Source organism: Pelophylax lessonae, assembly GCF_965119305.1.
Source record: "Pelophylax lessonae genome assembly, chromosome: 13".
Classification (NCBI taxonomy): Eukaryota; Metazoa; Chordata; class Amphibia; order Anura; family Ranidae; genus Pelophylax; species Pelophylax lessonae.
Genome location: NC_138780.1, coordinates 98,580,041 through 98,597,131, shown reverse-complemented (window position 1 = coordinate 98,597,131; position 17,091 = coordinate 98,580,041). Strand labels below are relative to the sequence as shown.

Genomic DNA, 17,091 nt, shown 5'->3' with positions numbered 1-17,091 from the left:
AATTAAATCAAAGAGGCACGTGTAGGTCAGACAAATATAACATAATATTTATAATGAAATAACCACAAATGTCTTTTCTGTGCTCACATCATTATCAGTTTTATTCAATCCCCAAGTGACATTCAATCTTAGTACTTAGTACAACATCCTTTTACAGTTATAACAGCTTTTAAACATGAAGCATAGCTTGACACAAGTGTCTTGCAGCGATCTACGGGTATCTTCGACCATTCGTCATGTGCAAAAGCCTCCAGTTCAGTCACATTCTTAGGCTTGTGCACTGCAACTGCTTTCTTTAAGTCCCACCAGAGGTTCTCAATCGGATTTAAGTCTGGTGACTGTGATGGCCACTCCAAAATGTTCCAGCCTTTAATCTGCAACCATGCTCTAGTGGACTTGGAGGGATGCTTGGGATCATTGTCCTGTTGAAAGGTTCAACTTCTCCCAAGCCTCAGGTTTGTGACGGACTGCATCACATTGTCATCCAATATCTCCTGGTACTGCAGAGAATTCATGGTACCTTGCACACGCTGAAGCTTCCCTGTACCTGCAGAAGCAAAACAGCCCCAAAGCATGATTGACCCCCCGCCATGCTTCACAGTAGGCAAGGTGTTCTTTTCTTCATAGGCCTTGTTCTTCCTCCTCCAAACATAGCGTTGATCCATGGGCCCAAACAGTTCTAATTTTGTTTCATCAGTCCACAGAACGCTATCCCAAAACTTCTGTGGTTTGTCCACATGACTTTTGGCATACTGCAGTCGACTCTTCTTATTCTTTGGAGACAGCAAGGGGGTGCGTCTGGGAGTTCTGGCATGGAGGCCTTCATTACGCAGTGTGCGCCGTATTGTCTAAGCAGAAACTTCAGTACCGACATCTGACAAATCTTTTCTCAGTTCCTCAGCAGTCACACGGGGACTTTTCTCCACTCTACGCTTCAGGTAGCGCACAGCAGTCGAAGTTAGCATCTTCTTTCTGCCACAACCAGGTAGCGTTTCAACAGTGCCCTTTGCCTTGAATTTGCGAATGATGCTTCCTATGGTGTCTCTTGGTATGTTTAACATCTTTGCAATCTTCTTATAGCCATTGCCCTTCCTGTGAAGAGTAATCATCTCTTCTCTTGTCTTCCTGGACCATTCTCTTGACTTCACCATGTTTGAAAGCACACCAGTAAATGTCTAGAAGGAGCTGAGTATCACAGTCATTTTAAAGCTGCCTAATTGGTGCTTATTAGGCTTTATTGCTGCTCCCTGACATCCACAGGTGTTTTCAATACCTGATTGAAAACACTTCAATGAACCTCTGTTCTTCAGAGTGGTAGTCTTTAAGGGGTTGAATAATTGTGTCAATGAAGAATTCACAAAATAAACATTTACTACTGTATTACAAAACCAATTGATGTCATTTTAGTTGCATATGGTTCTTTAAGAAGTCCTTGTAGGATTTCATTCTGAATACAATTACAAATGTACACTACATTCCCTAAAACCCTTTAAAGCATTGGGGGGTTGAATAATTTTGAATACAGCTATATATATATATATATATATATATATATATATATATATATATATATATATATATATATATATATATATATATATATATATATATATATATATATATATATTTAGGATCTACTTCTGATAAGCCATACCTCTGTTTTTGTCCTCTACATTTTTCTTATAATAACCAAATGTATTATTTATTTTACTTAGGAACATTCCACCCCTTTTTTTATAAGACCCTTAAGGTCTTGACTGACACAGCAAAAGTAAGTACCCCATTAAATAATAGGAATGGATATCACACACTAGTAATTGGGGTACCATGCGGATATACCCTAATTCATTGCTTGACCTCCCTCACGTTGTCTTGGGAGATACACCTAATTTTAATGTACAAACCCAATTCCCAAAAAGTTGGGACACTGTACAAATTGTGAGTAAAAAAGGAATGGCGTAATTTACAAATCTCATAAACTTATATTTTATTCACAATATAATAAAGATAATATATCAAATGTTGAAAGTGAGACATTTTAAATGTCAAGTCAAATATTGGCTCATTTTGTATTTCATGAGAGCTACACATTCCAAAAAAGTTGGGACAGGTAGCAATAAGAGACCGGAAAAGTTAAATGTACATATAAACAACAGCTGGAGGACCAATTTGCAACTTATTAGGTCAACTGGCAACATGGTTGGGTAAAAAAAGAGCCTCTCAGAGTGGTAGTCTCTCAGAAGTCAAGATGGGCAGAGGATCACCAATTCACCCAATGCTGTGTCCAGATTTATTACCCATAGAAAACATTTGGCGCTTCATAAAGAGGAAGATGCGACAAAGAAGACTTAAGACAGTTGAGCAACTAGAAGCCTGTATTAGACAAGAATGGGACAACATTCCTATTCCTAAACTTGAACAACTTGTTTTTTCAGTCCCCAGACATTTGCAGACAGTTATAAAAAGAAGAGGGGATGCCACACAGTGGTAACATGGCCTTGTCCCAACTTTGTGAGATGTGTTGATGCCATGAAATTTAAAACCGATTTATTTTTCTCTTAAAATTATAAATTTTCTCAGTTTAAACATTAGATATAGTTACATAGTTAGTGAGGTTGAAAAAAGACATCAGTCCATCCAGTTCAACCTATGATGTGTGTGTGTGTTTGCTTTTAACCGTACATTGTATACCCCTGTATGTTGTGGTCTTTAAGGTGTCCATCTAATAGTTTTTTGAAACTATCAATGCTCCCTGCTGATACGACTGCTTGTGGAAGAGAATTCCACATCCTTACCGCTCTTACAGTGAAGAACCCCTTACGCACTTTAAGGTTAAACCGCCTTTCCTCAAGTTTTAGCGAGTGGCCACATGTCTTATTGTATCTCCTTTCTCTGAATAGTTTGTTCCTTATGCTCGGGTCGCCAGTACAGTATTTGTACATTGATATCATATCCCCCCTCAATCGTCTCTTCTCCAGAGAGAATAGGTTCAGTGCTTGTAGTCTTTCCTCATAGCTGATGTCCTCCATTCCCCTAATTATTTTTGTTGCCCTTCTCTGGACTCTTTCCAGTTCCAGCAAATCCATCCTGAGGACCGGTGCCCAGAACTGGACAGCATACTCCAGATGTGGCCGGACCAGAGTCTTGTAGAGCGGGAGAATAATCTCTTTATTTCTGGAGTGAATCCCCTTTTTTATACAACCCAGTATTCTGTTGGCTTTGCTTGCGGCGGCTTGGCATTGCATGCCACTGCCAAGCCTGTTGTCTACCAGTACCCCCAAGTCCTTTTCCATCCTAGACTCACCCAGAGGTTCCCCCCCTAGTGAGTAGCTTGCTTTCTGGTTTCTGGCCCCCAAGTGCATTACTTTACATTTTTCAACATTAAATCTCATCTGCCATGTAGTTGCCCACCCCGTTATTTTGTTCAGGTCCGCTTGCAAGGTTTCCACATCCTGCATAGAAGATATTGGCATGCCTAGTTTAGTATCATCCGCAAATACTGAGATTGTACTAGATATCCCCTCCTCCAGATAATTTATGAATAAATTAAACAGGATTGGTCCCAGGACAGAACCCTGGGGGACCCCACTTTCCACACCCGCTCAATCCGAGTACTCCCCATTAATCACCACCCTCTGGACTCTCCCCTGGAGCCAGTTCTCTATCCAGGTACTCACCTTATGGTCCATACCTACCTTCCTTAGTTTGTACAGTAAGCGTTTGTGGGGAACGGTGTCAAAGGCCTTTGCAAAGTCCAGATACACCACATCCACAGGCTTTCCTTTATCATATATAGATATGTCATCTATGTTGTATTCTGAATAAAATATTGAAATTTGAAACTTCCACATCATTGCATTCTGTTTTTATTCACAATTATATAAAAAAAAATAAAAAAAAAAACATTTCATTATGGTGATCCATAACAATGGTTTCATACATGTATTAAAATTATGTATCAATGAATAATTCAATTTTTTAAAATATTTAAAAAAATGTAAAACATTTTTTTTAAATCTCTGATTTTTTTTTAATATTTAAATATTCTTAACTACATTCACTTTTCGCACATATTCATAAGTAGCCTAAATACCCAGCATTGGGAATTTTCAGAAAATACTGTTTATATGCTGTGTATATTGCTAATGCATATGACCTTACTATCTATTATTTTGATTTTTTATTTTCTTTAATGTTCTTATTTTCGATTATAAGATTTGACCAATGAATGTATTTTCTTTTCCGATATGTTTAAAATGTATTATATTTATATTGTGTAAGTTCAAGCTTTTTTTTTTTTGTTATATCATGCCAATTAATGCACTTTTCATGTACTGCTAATACTTAATCCTGTGTGGTTGCTAAGGTGATCATACGTCGCTGGTAGAGCTTAGGACCTGCCGGCTGCCAGTGCACCTTTATAAGCCCTCATCCAATTAGGCCTGAAGAAGGAGCGCATGCTACGCAAACACGTCACCTAAGGTATCACATCACATTCGGGAAGTGACGTCATTGCCATCTTTCTGTGCGTTCCACGGCTCCAGGAAGCCACCGGCGCCATCCCTCAGAGAACACCATCCCTAGCTGCCATCTTGACACCGCTCTGTAGATAATTTAACACCTACGTGCTTATGCCTGTAATGTTCTATCCTTGTGAGTACCAGTTCACCATTTTATAATTCAACATTTATACATATTACACTTAGTTTGGCGCTTGTGCTTTTTCCTCAGTATGCACCATGCTGAGGAAGTGGTTAGTGTAGTGCCATGAAACGCATTGACGCTGTTTTTATACTAATCTGTGAGCAATAAATATTGAATTTATTAAGAATTCACTTCTCAGCTTCTCCTTTTTATTGGGCACCTCTGTTGACACCGCTTTCCTCTTTTTTGGGATTCAAATACCTCTTAAAAGTGCTTTTTAATGGCATCCTGAACAAAAAACAAGCATTTACCTATTGCAGTGATGAGAAAACGGTAGGTTTTTAATTCCCATGAAGTTCAGCTTTAAGATTTCTCAGTTTTTATATTTTGTTTTAATTCTAATCTGAATCTTTTTACTTCAATACCTTGTTTTCTGCAAAACAGATTTTCTTTTGGAAACATAATAATGTAATTGTATCAAATTATCCTTCCAGCAGCTACATTGTAGAGCAAGGTCAGCCATAGATGGCTTGCTAAAAGCAAGCAATGCTCCCAATTTATGAGTATCATACGTGATGACTGGACAATTGGTGAACTACGAGAGGTGATAATTAATCCCTCGTGTAGTAGAAGGCACTTGTTATTGCACAGGAGGATTCTTCAGCTTGTTGGTAAATCTCCCTGAGAAAGGGGCAGACCCTTTACTCTTCTAAGGAGAAGTAAAAAGACAGAAGTACCGCATGTGCACCACTATCACTATTTTAAATACTGGAGAGGTGTCCTTTGGACCCATGAAAATATAGTAGTTCATGAGTCCCGTTCTCCATTAATACATTGAATGAATCCTTGATGCATTCCTATTATAAATAAACTCTAGGCCGGAAATCTTACTTTGTGTTTTTGCATGTGTACTTATACTAGATTTCAATTTCAGTCATTTGACAAAATCCAAAAGATAATTGAAGATATTCTGTAAAACTGATTCCTAATAATGAAGATAGTCAGAGGAGTTCACATAATATCAGAGAGGGTAACAGCGAACAATGCATGCAATCTGGAAATGGTAATTGCAGGCAGTGAGGTCTACTAAGTATATCCAGCCTTGGTAATATTAAAAAAGATGTATTAATATATATTGAATTATAACAAAGGTAATGAAAACGTAAAGTTATTATATATTTTCAGACAGTTAAAATAGTGTGTGGGGAATCTGAAATTTCAAGTTATATTATTTTTTAAAAAAATGTATTTTTTGTTAATATGGGTTTTATTAAATTTTTCCAAAAAACAAGGAAACAGCATGAAATATTTTTCTTTTTAAATCTTTATTGTTGAGGCATTTAAATTAGATGTACTGTTAAAAGAAAGACATTTTGCTTGCTTAAGCACTGTGTATCTTAAATATATATATATTTTTTTAAATACTTGTTTTCGAGCCTCTGTTGCATCTCACGACTCCTGAGTCCTGATCTTTGAGATCAGCAATGCTGCAATGGAGGAGATAGAGAACTGCGCATGTGTGGGGGTTTAGGAGCTTATTCTTGTGATGGTGGCTGGAGTGCCTTAGCAACAAGGCAGAACAAGGAAGCAATATCCATTGGAGTTTTTCAGCCGGGCTTCGGAAGGTATGTAAATGGCCTATACCTATAGCATGGGCATTATTCAACTTTGTCAAAGCTGCACAGCTTGTTTTTTTTTTTCTACAGGCGCTCCCTACCTGCTAAGGCAGTTTTTGGTAAAGGTGAACTAACTCTCTATTGATTCAAAAATATTAGAAATTATTTTTGAATTTCCAATTACAAAAAGCTCCGATAAGATTTCAGTGATCGGGTTTACATGAGTATTCTCCCACAGAATAGGAGCTGGGGTTTGTTAGATTTTATTGTGCCACTGCTAGAATAGGCTTGCTTGACACTTTACATTTTTAGCTTAACAGGGCAATGGTAGAGTGAGAGACGGAACTAGCAAGGTGTTTTATGAAGTGCAAAATTTGAGTGTGCCAGCTTGCTTTTGTAGATTTAGCTGCTTTGCTAAATATTTCTTGAGGAAAAGGTTATTACCAGCTCTTTAACTAGTTGAAAGGGCATAACAGAAGATGCTGAAGGAATTGCCATAAAGAGCAATAAACAATGTGCACTGTGACAGAATGCTCTGAAAGCACATAAAAGAGCGTCAAGATGCTGAAGGAATAACAGAGAGTAATTGGAGAAAATTGGAGTACATATTAGAACTTCAAGAACATGCAGAACCTACAGTCAACAATGGAATATCATCTATAGCGACATTGTAATACATAAACTTTTCAGTTGTTTCTTTTTATTAAAGTGCACTTCAGACAAAGCATGCATATTCTTTTTGCTTCTTTGCCCTAAAGGAAACAATCCCGCCCTCCCCTTCTTCAAATGTATACTTACCAAGATGTGACATTGTCTGTCTACATGCCACAGTGAAGGGCTCCCTCTCCTGGCCACTCCTGGTACATCACAGCACCATAGACTTCTATGGGGCCATGTCCCAACGAGGTAGAGAAGTCCCTTAGAAGTCCATAGGACCTTACTGCACAGGTGCACCCAAGAGAGGGAGCATTTCACAGCTGGATGTAAACAAATGGAGGCTGCAGCCACTGGAGCTTTGTAACTATACATCTATGTAAGAGGAAGGTGGGATCTAGATCATGGCAAACAGGCAAAAAGAATAAAAGCACTTTTTCTGAAACTGAACTTATTCTTTAACTTCTGAACATAACATTAAACAGTAGGTACATTATAGTTAGACTAAAGGTTACTTCACTCAGTTCTGAAATCTAGTTCCTGTAAAATTAAACATAATAGTTTTACTGCAGATGGCTTTTACAAAGATTGGAACAGCATGTTAATTATCATTGTACAAATGTATTTATATTCATCGGATTCTACAAATATAAAGACTACCAAAAGCTAAAGTAGCATATCGGACCTTTAGCAAATAACTTGATGATTATCATAATTGTGAGAGTCTTCAGCATCCAAAAATATTTTAGATCTAAAGTGTATTTCTAGGTGTCAGTGCCTATTTGTGGTCTGTAAGACCTGGAGGCACCAGGTTACTATGAGCACAATTTTGAGCAAAGCTAGTCTAGTGCTCCATTATCCATACAGTTTATATTATGGTCCAAGTTGTACAAGGTGGATTGTATGTTAAAATATGTTCAAATGTGCAAAAAGTGTGTAAGTCTAAAATAGTGTTCAAACTGGGTGTTACCACCAAAAACAGATCATGTGCTCATATAGGAAACTTGTGAGTCCATAAGTGGAACTGCTTGGGCCATCTAGGTGAGCTGTTGGTTTATCTTCAAAGGCCAATGTAGCACCCTCTAGTGTGCTACTAGTATTGGTGCGGGCAAATTTTAGTTATTACTCATGGTTAGTTTGTGAGTCAGTCAGTGGCGGCTGGGGGGGCGCAAACAGAAAAATGTAATAGGCGTTGCTTTGCGGGAAAAAACGCTGTAAAAAATTGCGTGACTTTGAGGTCGCAAAAGTGTGAAAGGGGCCTTCAGTAATTAAGGTATAGTGTGCCCCCTTTCAATGCAGAGAGACCAGCGTGCCCCCTTTCAATGCAGTGACCAGCGTACATGCCCTCTTTCAATGCAGTGACCAGAGTACATGCCCCATTCAATGCAGTGACCAGCGAACATGCCCTCTTTCAATGCAGTGACCAGCGTACATGCCCCCTTTCAATGCAGTGACCAGCGTACATGCCCCCTTCAATGCAGTGACCAGCGTACATGCCCTCTTTCAATGCAGTGACCAGTGTACATGCCCCCTTTCAATGCATTGACCAGCGTACATGCCCCCTTTCAATGCAGTGACCAGCGTACATGCCCCCTTTCAATGCAGTGACCAGCGTACATGCCCCCTTCAATGTAGTGACCATTGTACATGCCCCCTTCAATGTAGTGACCAGCGTACATGCCCCCTTTCAATGCAGTGACCAGCATACATGCCCCCTTTCAATGCAGTGACCAGCGTACATGCCCCCTTTCAATGCAGTGACCAGCATACATGCCCCCTTTCAATGCAGTGACCAGCGTACATGCCCCTTTAAATGCAGTGACCAGCGTACATGCCCCCTTCAATGCAGTGACCAGTGTACATGCCCCCTTCAATGCAGTGACCAGCGTACATGCCCCCTTTCAATGCAGTGACCAGCATACATGCCCCCTTCAATGCAGTGTGCCCCCCCCCTGAGACCAGTGCACTTACCTGGAGCCCTGGAGCAGCCACTGCGGCGCCTTCTCCTCAGTGTCCTGACGGCGGCTTCTCTTCAATCCTCCGGCGTCTCCACAAGTCCTCCCGCTCCCGCCTCCTCCTCGGCCAATGGCATGGGGTTTGCCTTGCGGCCAATCAGGAAGCGCGTATCGGACCCGCTCCCTGATTGGCCGGGAGGAGGATCCATGTGACAATAGCGAATTTTAATTCGCTATTGTAACACAATGGGTGGGCTTGGGATGCACTGCTCTGTGTCCGGGTCCACCCTTTGCATCGCCCTATTAGAGCCTCTGGCTCTAATCAGGTGATGCCAAAATAAAAAGCCCCATTGAACTCCATGCGTCCGGCGCCCCCAATGCACCGGCTGCCACTGGAGTCAGTAATTGGGTCAGGTTTACTGCAGGTCAGGCTGGATGGCTCCACAGAGGCAGGTCTCTGGTACCTCCCCTTGGATCTAGAAGTTTGGAGAAACTTCTAGAAGTTAGTAAACAGATGAGCCCTCCTGGCCTCCACTTACTATAGCGAACTTGGCCATTCCCCAGGCAGAATGTCCTGGCAGGTTGGCTAAGCCAGCCCTTAAAAATGGTGGAGCCATGCCAGCAGATGAGTCTGGTGGAAGATGTAGTACTGAGGAGACTGCCGGTGGCCTAGAATCCAAAAGGCCAGTTAATGGGATTAAGGCATTGCCATTTTTCTCAACAATCTGGAATGATCAAGAATCTAATTGTGGCTTCAAGCTGCACACGAGAGATGCTTTATTGATGTGGAGCTAGGATTTGGAACCTTACTGAGGGGACACCAGACAAGGGGAGTCACATTGGGAGCTTGCTTGAGGATATCTCTTAAATATGTTTGACCCTCCGAAATAGGGGATCAACAGTATCTGGTAAGAGGCTGTGAGTGGTGGTGTCTAAGGTGGCAGTCTACAGTCTGGATTAATACCTTTTGTCTGAGCTATCATTGCCTTTTGTTGGAAGAACTCCTTCTATGTGTGAATTTATTTATATTCCAATTCGTCTGAGTCAGCACTTCACCTAGTGAAGGACTTTCCTCATATGTGTCATTTCATCTTACTCTAAATTTGTTTTGATTTTTCTTAATAATTTTTTATGCTACTGGACTTTATTATTAAATTGTAGAAGCACCTTCTACATGTCTGCTCTCTTTCTAGACACTGCCATGCAAATAAACAGAGCCTGCATATATAAATGAGAAAATATGCCTGCCCTCATGTACTAATTCCAAAACATAATTAATGATACAAAATATTTAAAATAAATAAATAATTTAAATTAGTTTATATATATGCAATGATTTTAGAACATTAAAGTGAACCTATGCCCTCCTTTATTGCGCTACGGCATCTAAATTTTAAGTGAACTTCACTTGAAAGACAGGTCATTCGCCATCCCACTAGCTCTTTACAATCAAACCGGTTCCAGAAACTTCTTGCTTCAAGGCCTGGTCAGGAGCAAAACTGCTATATGCTTTTTTCTCAGAGCCTTGATTTAACAGATGGCTGCCGGCCTGGTCCCTAGACAAGCTCTACATCATGTATGAGGACTGCATTGCAGAAGCCCAAACATGCTATTGAGTGCAACTATTGAACCTCCTGACTACTCCGCTATTAGGGATGCTGCCTCCAGACCACTACCCATTCCTGACCCGAGCCAGCTGCTAGTTACTGTCTCCTCAGGTTTTAGCTGTACTTCTTGGCTGTACTTCCAAAAGATGCACTCCCCACAGTAATATAGTTACATAGTAAGTCTGGTTGAAAAAAAGACACAAGTCTATCTAGTTCAACCAACAAAATGTGAAAAAACAACATTCTTAAATAAAAAAACGTCACTTATAACATACTTGCATCCAGAATCAGTAACAAGACATTGCACTGCTGCAAAATACTTCTCGAGTGTTTTTTTTTTTTTTTTTTAGCAGGTTGGCAGCAGTAGCGGTGGAAGAAGAACACATTCATGGCGGAACCAAAGAAAGAAGACATCAGTGGAGGAAGTGGAGAAAGAAGACATCAGTGGTGAAACTGGAGAAAGAGGACATCAGTGGAGGAACCGGAGAAAGAAGACATCAGTGGAGGAAGCAGAGAAAGAAGACATTGTGATTAATGTTAGAGCTACAACGGAGGACATTCGGAGGACATTCTTCATTTTTATTAAAGGACTTGTCATAAATCACATACTCATTATAATGGGGGTTAGGATCTTGGGGCCTCTTGTTAAAGTGGGCTTCCAGATTCAGATAAGCCCCCGCCCACAGACCTCCACAACCACTGGCCAGGGTTGTGGGGAAGAGGCCCTTGTCCCCATAAACATGTTGAGGGCACGTGGCCTGGTATGGTTCAGGAGGTAGGGGGGGGCCTTTGCACACCCCCCCCCCCCTTTTCCTTACCTGCCGGGCTGCATGCTCAGATAAGGGTCTGGTATGAAAATTAGAGGTGAGCCCACACCTTTTTTTTTTTAAATGTTGGCGTGGAGTTTCCCCTCAAGATCTATACCAGATTTATAAGGCCTGGCATGGATTTGGGGGGGACCTCACGCCATTTTTGTTTTTAATATAGATTTGGTGTGAGATTTCATCCATACTAGAAGCAAAGGAATTATTTTGTTTGGTCAAAGGACAAGTCGAAATCATCTCAAAGTCAAATCCCGTTCATTGAAGTATCATTAAAGTAGGATCAGAAGTTGTTTGACTTCCGTGTCGGATCAGTGTGAACATAGCCTTAGCCTACTGAATACAAAATAGCTATTGCGGTGTTGCTCACCTGGTTATAAACAAATCAAACAAAATGCAGGAATCTCTCACCAACTTCTCCCCAACTTTATATATCAAAGGATTAAGTCAAAGAACAATGTATACTCCAACAGATAGGGACTGCACATTACATGCTTAGAGTTTTTCTTTGTTCTTCTGCAAGTTTCATAAAAACCTGACAACCCCCTGATGAAGACACGTAGTCCCTTGTGTCGACACGCGTAGGGGAAGGGCCTGATCCATGTCGGTGAGCGGAGTATGCGGCTGTGAGAGGAACTCTATTACAATATATAAGCAGCAGACCGGGATTATCTGTCTACACACTCCAGCTTATGACACATCGCCTGTAAAGTGTGGTGCCCTATAGGCTCCCAGTCAATGTAAGTGCATTTTATATGTTTTAATAAATAGAGATTTTATAAAACAATATTTGCACTATGGTACGCTTTTTTCCATACGTGTGAGTAACCCAAGAGTGACACGGACCCGCTGGGAGCTCATAAGGTGAAGGAGAGGAGCCATCCAGCACCCTTGAGGATTATCCCAAGCTCTATTTGACCAAGCTTAGCTGCTAGGTCACATACCCTAAGGTGAGATACCCACCTAGAGGGGGGTCACGAGAGTGGAGGTGGCACATTGCATCCTACAACTGGCAAATTTGAACACTGGTGATTGGGATTTGTTATCCTACAACATATAATCACGGCTACAATATATCCAATCACGGACATAATTGATTCAACACTCTGTTTTGAAGGACTTATATCATTGTGTCAATATTAGTCGCACTTGGTTACTATTTGTTGAATCACACCGTATTGTTTAGAAATAATTTCTGTGGGAATAGGGACATATATATTTTTTCTGTATGCACAAGGTGGATTCCTATAATGGTTATTTGCACAGCACTTCAATTATTGAATATGATGTATTTGTAAAGCTATTTTTAAAGTGATAAAAGGATATAATATAATCAGTGTAAATACACACAGTGGAGTCAGTATCCCCATCATATATAAGCACAGCACTGAATTTATTTACCCACCAATTTGATTCACTTATCCACACCTCTTCTTTATATCTTTTTGAGTTTATATATATTTTTAGTTCAAATTTGCGCAGCACACTTATTTTTATATTATTTTTATATTTCTCATAGAAACCTGTTGAGCAAATTAGTGGTGTCCATCTATTATTCCTGTGATAGTGAGACAACAATGCTGCACTGCTCCTGAATTCAGAGCAGAGTGACCACTCTAATGTACTGTAGGCTGTGCCTGCTTGCACTACTGTGGGATGAAAAAATATTGCAGGGTGCTTGGCTATCAGCAGGATTCACAAGCCAATCAGCACCTAGCCACAACTAATCTTGCCGAATTCTTTCTGAATTGACAGCACTCCCTTCCACTGTGAGCCGCAATGTATGCGAGGGTGACCTAATGAGACAAACATAAAGCAGGATTTCGCACCGAGAACGTAAAGGAATTTTTTTCTATTTTCTAAGACTTGTGCATCAACTAGTAACTGGATTTTGGACTTGTATAAACTGCCAAAAAGGAGCCTTTAGCTGTTTATCTACATTGGAAAATACTCTGCATTACATTTAAAATACTACAAAAAGCTGTACAGCTTTGCAGACAAATGAGAGGAAAAATGTAATTCCTTAAAAAAAAAAAAAAAAACTACAAACATTATACTGTTGTCAACCGTAGTAATATTTCAATCCTTTGTCCTTTTTTAGCAAGCGAGTAAATCATTTTATAGCCCTCCTATATATATGATCTAATACATAGCAAATATTGTGATAGCATATTTCTACAAGTTACAGGATGGCAGGTGTCCTTTAAAAGAAAAAGCGCCGAAGCCATGAATTTGATCTTCTTCTAGACAGATATTACTATTGTTATTATTTTATTATTATTCGTGATATCCTGCAGCTGCTACCATTCCCATACCTGCAGAGTGATAGAAATCCCAAGTGGGCTTCTTTTCATCCAGCACTGAACATCTGCTGAATAACAGACTGTGTGAAGTGTTCAGTGTGGGAGCAGTAGGACAGGACAACACCGCACAGCTGCTTATGTGTGGCTATGTGTTCTGGATCTGGCACCATTTACCTGTGCGCAGTCCTCAAAAATCTGCACACCCAAAAACAAACGCCAATCCAACAGACAGCAAGAGCGCCCAGCTTAGAATGTGTCCTTCTGTTTACTCTCTTCGCCATCTGTTTATTTTCCTGAGTCTTTGAATCCTCTTACCTATATATCTACTAACATTCTGTATAAAGCATTTTCTGCATTAGTCATTTATAGCCAATAGCATCTGCTGTCATTATTAACTCTCTGGTTCTTATTATGCTTTGCATATTTACAGAGCCATTACATTTTGTTCAATTTATTCATAAATAGCATTGAGGACGGGATCAGTAGCTCAATCGCAGTTTTTGCAGATGACACAAAATTGAGCAGGACAATAACTTCACATCATAAGGCAGAAATCTTACATTTATTTTACGGTATACGTTTACAATAAAAAGTGACATCACAGGTCATCATAAAGTACAAAACAAACACTCTAAATATACAATACAATATTAAATGACCGCTATCACAACCGGAATTAGAAAACTTCAACAGACGACAATCCCGATAGAAAATGTCAATCGGAATCACTTGGGGGCCTGCTTGTTGCCCAGGTCCTCCTCCTCCACACCGGCTTGTGTCATGAGATCTGCAATGTTCTTCTCCAGGTCATCAATACCTGTGCTCATCTCATCAATTCTGCCAATGATCTGGTCAGACATGGTCTGGAACTTGTCCTGCATCTGCTGGAGAAGATTCTGGACCAGCTCGGTCAGGTCTTGCACCGTCTTGGGATCCGCACTGTCCGCCATCTCCCGGTGTTCCTGTGAGGCAGAAATCTTACAAAATAACAGAGTGGGCAACTACATGGCAAATGAGGTTTAATGTGGATAAGTGCAAGGTACTGCACATAGGGACTAATACCATGAAAGCAAAATACACGCTAGGGGGGAGCCTCTGGGGGTATCAAAAATGGAGAAAGATCTGGAAGTCTTAGTAGAAGATAGACTTAGCAATAGTATGCAATGTCAAGCTGTAGCTGCCAAAGTCGGCAGAATATTGGCATGCATAAGGAAGGAGATAAAACTATAATCCTACCACTTTATAAAACACTGGTCCGACCAGTATTCTGTCCAGTTCTGGTCGCCAGTCCTCAGAAGGGATGTGTTGGAGTTAGAGAGAGTACAGAGAAGGTCAACAAAACTTATTAGGGGATTAGAGGACCTTAATTACGAAGAGCGTTTAGAGCATTTAGAAGTGCTTGATATATTCTCCCTGGAAAGGAGACGCCTGAGAGGAAACACGATAGCAATTTACAAATACCTCTATGGGGATCAGAGCATAGAAAAAAAAACTATTCAGTCACAAGGAATGCATGAGGACACGAGGCCATACAATGCGTTTAGAGGAGAAGCGTTTTAACCTCAGGCTACGCAGGGGGTTCTTTACAGTTAGGGCTACAAGACTGTGGAATTCTCTACCACAAAAGGTAGTAACTGCGGGGAGTATGGCTACTTTTAAAAGACTCTTAGACACACATCTCAAGGATCAAAACATTCAGGGGTATGAGAAATGATTCACACCTGTACAGGTTGAACTGGATGGACTATTGTCTTTATTCAACCTCAACTACTATGTAACTATGTAACATCGCTGTAGTTCTCAACTCAGGTACTATGTAGTAGTATTTTAACAGAAAAATAATTTACCAACTACCTACTAATGTGTTATTATTTTGCCTCGGGTACATCTTTAACTTTGTACATTTATGCAAAAGAAATCACTAACTAGAAAGTAAGTGAGTCAATGCCCATTGGCATCTGATGGTACATGTATATAATAAAACAAATGTAGCACCCTCCTAGGTAGGTGCTAAGTAAAAGCATCTTATGCTCCTTCTGCTTATCAGGGGAGCCTGATCTATTAGGTTGCCTGTTGCATGTTTCCAAATGTGATTCACTGGGTCTGAGGGAGTGTCCCCACTGCATCCAATAGGGGAGCCTGTTGGACAGTGGAGGAAACCCAGCCAGTGACACATTGGATTTTGTGGGAGTCTCAGTGGGTGGACACTCTTGCAGTGCATCCTGTGATTGCTCATAAAAGCCAGGGGGACATGTGACAGGGCGTCTTTAGCAGGAAGCAGAGTCCCAGGAGGAGGCTGACGGCTGGTCTCTCCTCCTGTTGCATGAGGAAAGTGGTCTTAGGCAGTCGGCCTAGTGAACCAGGTGTGGAGCTGAGCTGCAGAGGATCCAGTGGAGCTGCTAGCAGAGTCTTCCAGGAAAAACAGTGTCCATGAGTACCAGGGGACTTGCCAAAGGGTCTTCCCAGGAAGGGGGACCACTCCAGTGAAGTCAGAGGATCAAGGGGTCAGCTCACACAGATTGTCAGATAAAAGGGGGTGCCATATAGAACCCTGAAGAGTAGGGATAAAGGGGGTGCCGAGTAGGAGCCTGAAGAGCGAGTCACAGTACAGTACAGTTCATCTAATTCTTCTTCACTTAGTGGCAAGGTGAAGCAGCGGCCTTGCCACACTTAACTTTATTCAGAAGTCCCATCAGCTGGGGGATAGGAGGGAAGCAAAATGCAAGGGCCAATGGAGGAATATGGCAAATGGTGAAAAGGTCAAATGTACACAAGGACCGGCAGCTCCAAAAGGAGGTATGGGATCCCTCAAAACCATAAGAAAAAGAAAAAAAGGGCGCCAGGTCAACGTAGATAAAAACAACAATACTTTTATTCAATATTCACTTACATCAAGGTACCTTGCAAGCATTGTGTAGAGGTTCTGTGGTATCATGCGCTTTTCCCACAAGTAGTAGTAAGCAGGCAACAGGATTGACTTGAGGGTGGCTCATTGGGAGCCACAGCAGATCACTACAGGGAGCCAACAGCGTGAGCAGGCTCCATTGTCAAGTAGATCAGCGATAAGAACGCTAGGTGGAGATGACAGCCTCTCACATAAGCCAAGACCCGTCGCACATCCAAAATGAAGAAAAAAGGTTTTGCCCATTCTAAAATATTTTATTTTTTGTCATTTTTTTACCTAGAAAAAACAGTGACAGGGCCTCTTTAAACAACTACTCGCTTGTTTATTAGAAGTACTTTATGATAATTAAATCTGGCTCTAAAGGTAAAAGACTATCCACCTATAGAATCAGCAGTCCAGGTACGGCTTTCTGTAGGAATAGCAGGGCTGGAGAATAAAAATGATTTTCCTATTTGTTACAGTACCCACTTAAAGTGGTACTAAACCCATAACAGTAAAATCAGTGTGTATAAGCAGTAAAGCATGCTTGTTATACTCACTGTGGATCCTAAGGTGTAAATCCTGCACATTGCCTAAAAAGGTTGTT

General features: G+C 40.8%; 1 protein-coding gene across 1 annotated transcript; it reads right to left on the bottom strand.

The window, feature by feature from the left end:
* Nucleotides 1-14,186: 14,186 nt before the first annotated feature.
* On the bottom strand, nucleotides 14,187-14,556 carry LOC309569927 (uncharacterized protein). The gene has a single exon (XM_082275920.1). It carries the CDS (start codon nucleotides 14,548-14,550, stop codon nucleotides 14,326-14,328), a length of 225 nt encoding a protein of 74 aa, XP_082132046.1. The 5' UTR covers nucleotides 14,551-14,556; the 3' UTR covers nucleotides 14,187-14,325.
* Nucleotides 14,557-17,091: the final 2,535 nt, after the last annotated feature.